At 39.6% G+C, this 2,222-nt stretch overlaps 1 protein-coding gene across 1 annotated transcript; it reads left to right on the top strand.

The window, feature by feature from the left end:
• The first annotated feature begins 1,014 nt into the window (after nucleotides 1-1,014).
• Nucleotides 1,015-1,935, top strand: LOC112638246. Its single transcript, XM_025409619.1, has one exon. It carries the CDS (start codon nucleotides 1,015-1,017, stop codon nucleotides 1,933-1,935), a length of 921 nt encoding a protein of 306 aa, XP_025265404.1.
• Nucleotides 1,936-2,222: the final 287 nt, after the last annotated feature.

Genomic DNA, 2,222 nt, shown 5'->3' with positions numbered 1-2,222 from the left:
GTCCGAAGCTTAGTTTTCGAATTATTAAAGAAAGTAGTTAACGTATGACGAGTCGGATACAAGAGGTAGGCAAGGGAGACGCGATTTACCGTCAGACGCGGGCGGTTACGCGGGACGCCTGCTGCGATCAGCTGGTCGCTATACACATACAGACACACATGCGAACACATACATTCTCTCTCTGTCTGCTGTCTGTCTGTCTGTCTGTCTGTCTCTCTCTCTCTCTCTCTCTCTCTCTCTCTCTCTCTCTCTCTCTCTCTCTCTCTCTCTCTCTCTCTCTCTCTCTCTCTCTCTCTATCTATCTCACTCTCTGCCTTTCTGAGAAGACGTGTGTCACACCGTCGAAATACTAAGTTTTCACCGGTAAATAGTGAGACAAGACGTAAAACAAGTTGTTTAAATTACGCAGCTATAGACCGGAGATAGCTATGAAAGTTATCTAGCCGGGATATGGCGATATGTCAAGGTGAGTAGTGAATTTATTGTTCGGGACATCGAAGTCTCGAAAGACAGGGAGACATTATACGTGGACACAATAGTGCTGACGTGTGAAAGTGGATCACAGGTGACTGATCGCATTAGGCTGATATTAACGGATTCGACCGGCAATTATCGGCATGGACGATGAATATGCAGAGTATCGATGCTCGGCATGTAGGAAGGCAATAAAGAGCAAAGTAGTTACATAAATGTAAAACTTGCTCAAAGCTTTTCTACCATCCGGGATGTATTAGTAAGCACAAAATTCTCGACGGGAACCAAGAATACGTGCCGTGTAAAGGCCCATTCGAAGAGTTTCAGGTTGAGAGTGAGAAAGATACAAACATGAAGAAAACGCTGACAACGTCAGGAAGAGATAGGACATCATCTACAGGATCTGTAGGATCTGCAGGTTCGTTCATAACACCGAGCAATGGAAGTAAAGGATTAGCCATTGATGTAAAAGTAGACTGGATCATAAAGACTGTAAAAGAAATAAAAAATGTAACAACTTGTAAAAATGAAATTAAACTAATGATTCAAGAAGTAGTGCAAAAAGAATTAGGAAATGTTAAACAAGAACTGGAAAACCTGAGGAAGGTGATACAGGGAGTAGCATGTGGAGCAAAGAAAGGATCGCTAAGAAGCTATAGTGAAGCGGTTAAAGAGAAGAAAAAAGAAAATGTCATAATTGTTAAGCCGAAAATGCAACAAGAGAGTGAAACCACTAAAAAGTTAATAAAAAAGAAGGTGGACATTAAGAATATGGCTATGGGAATAACGAAACTAAGAAAAGGAAGCAAGGGAACAGTGATTGTGGGTTGTGAAGCTGGAGAGGAGGTGAAAAAACTGAAAGAGACAGTCCAAGCTAAGCTGGGAAAAAATTACAAAGTGATGGAGTCGCCTCAATCGAAACCAAAGATAAAAATTATTAACATAGGTTTAGAAGAGATGAACTTAGATGATAGTAAACTTATAAGTACGATAAAGATACAGAATAAAATAGATACAGTAAATATGCGAATTGTGAAGAGAATAGTCAAAGAAAAGAGAAATAGGCAATCTGAAAGAAAAGGAAATGAAGAAGGATCAATAATAATGGAAGCAGATGAAGAGACGCACGGGCTGATATTGAAGAAAACAAAATTAAATGTAGGATGGAAGAAATGTCCTGTATTTGATCATATCAGCGTTAAAAGATGCTTTAAATGCTGGGGATATTATCATATCGCAAAAAACTGTACGCGAGAGGAAACATGCCATATATGCGCAGGAAGTCATAACTCGCGTGATTGTACAGCGACAAAGAAGAAATGTGTGAATTGTGTGTTCAAAAATCGAACATACAATCTGAAGATAAATGACGACCATGACGCTCTTAGTCCGGAGTGTCCGACTTTTAAGAGGGCGCTACAGGAGGAGAAGAGGAGAACAGGCTGGGAGGACGCTAAATAGCAACCACAGGAAGAAGCGGAGCTAATACTATATACAAATGCGCAAAACTTAATGGCACACAAAGATGAGATACAACATCAGATTATGACGAAAACAAATCCTATGTTCTTAGCATTATCGGAAACCAGACTGATTGATGATATCGAAGACAGTGAAGTCCCGGGTTATAGTATAGTTAGATGTAATGCTGAGAATAGAAATACGGGAAGAGTTGTTCTATATGTAAGAAGCGAAATTAAATACGAGATAGTATTAGTAAAAAAATTAGAATTGAATTGTTGGTGTGC

Source organism: Camponotus floridanus, unplaced genomic scaffold, assembly GCF_003227725.1.
Source record: "Camponotus floridanus strain SB8 unplaced genomic scaffold, Cflo_v7.5 scaffold271, whole genome shotgun sequence".
Classification (NCBI taxonomy): domain Eukaryota; kingdom Metazoa; phylum Arthropoda; class Insecta; order Hymenoptera; family Formicidae; genus Camponotus; species Camponotus floridanus.
The sequence above is the reverse complement of the archived record's forward strand: the minus strand, read 5'-3'. Positions and strand labels throughout refer to the sequence as shown.

Bases quoted from the DNA above. Each gene is read 5' to 3' on its own strand.
- LOC112638246 (XM_025409619.1), top strand. From the start codon at position 1,015: ATGATTCAAGAAGTAGTGCAAAAAGAATTAGGAAATGTTAAACAAGAA.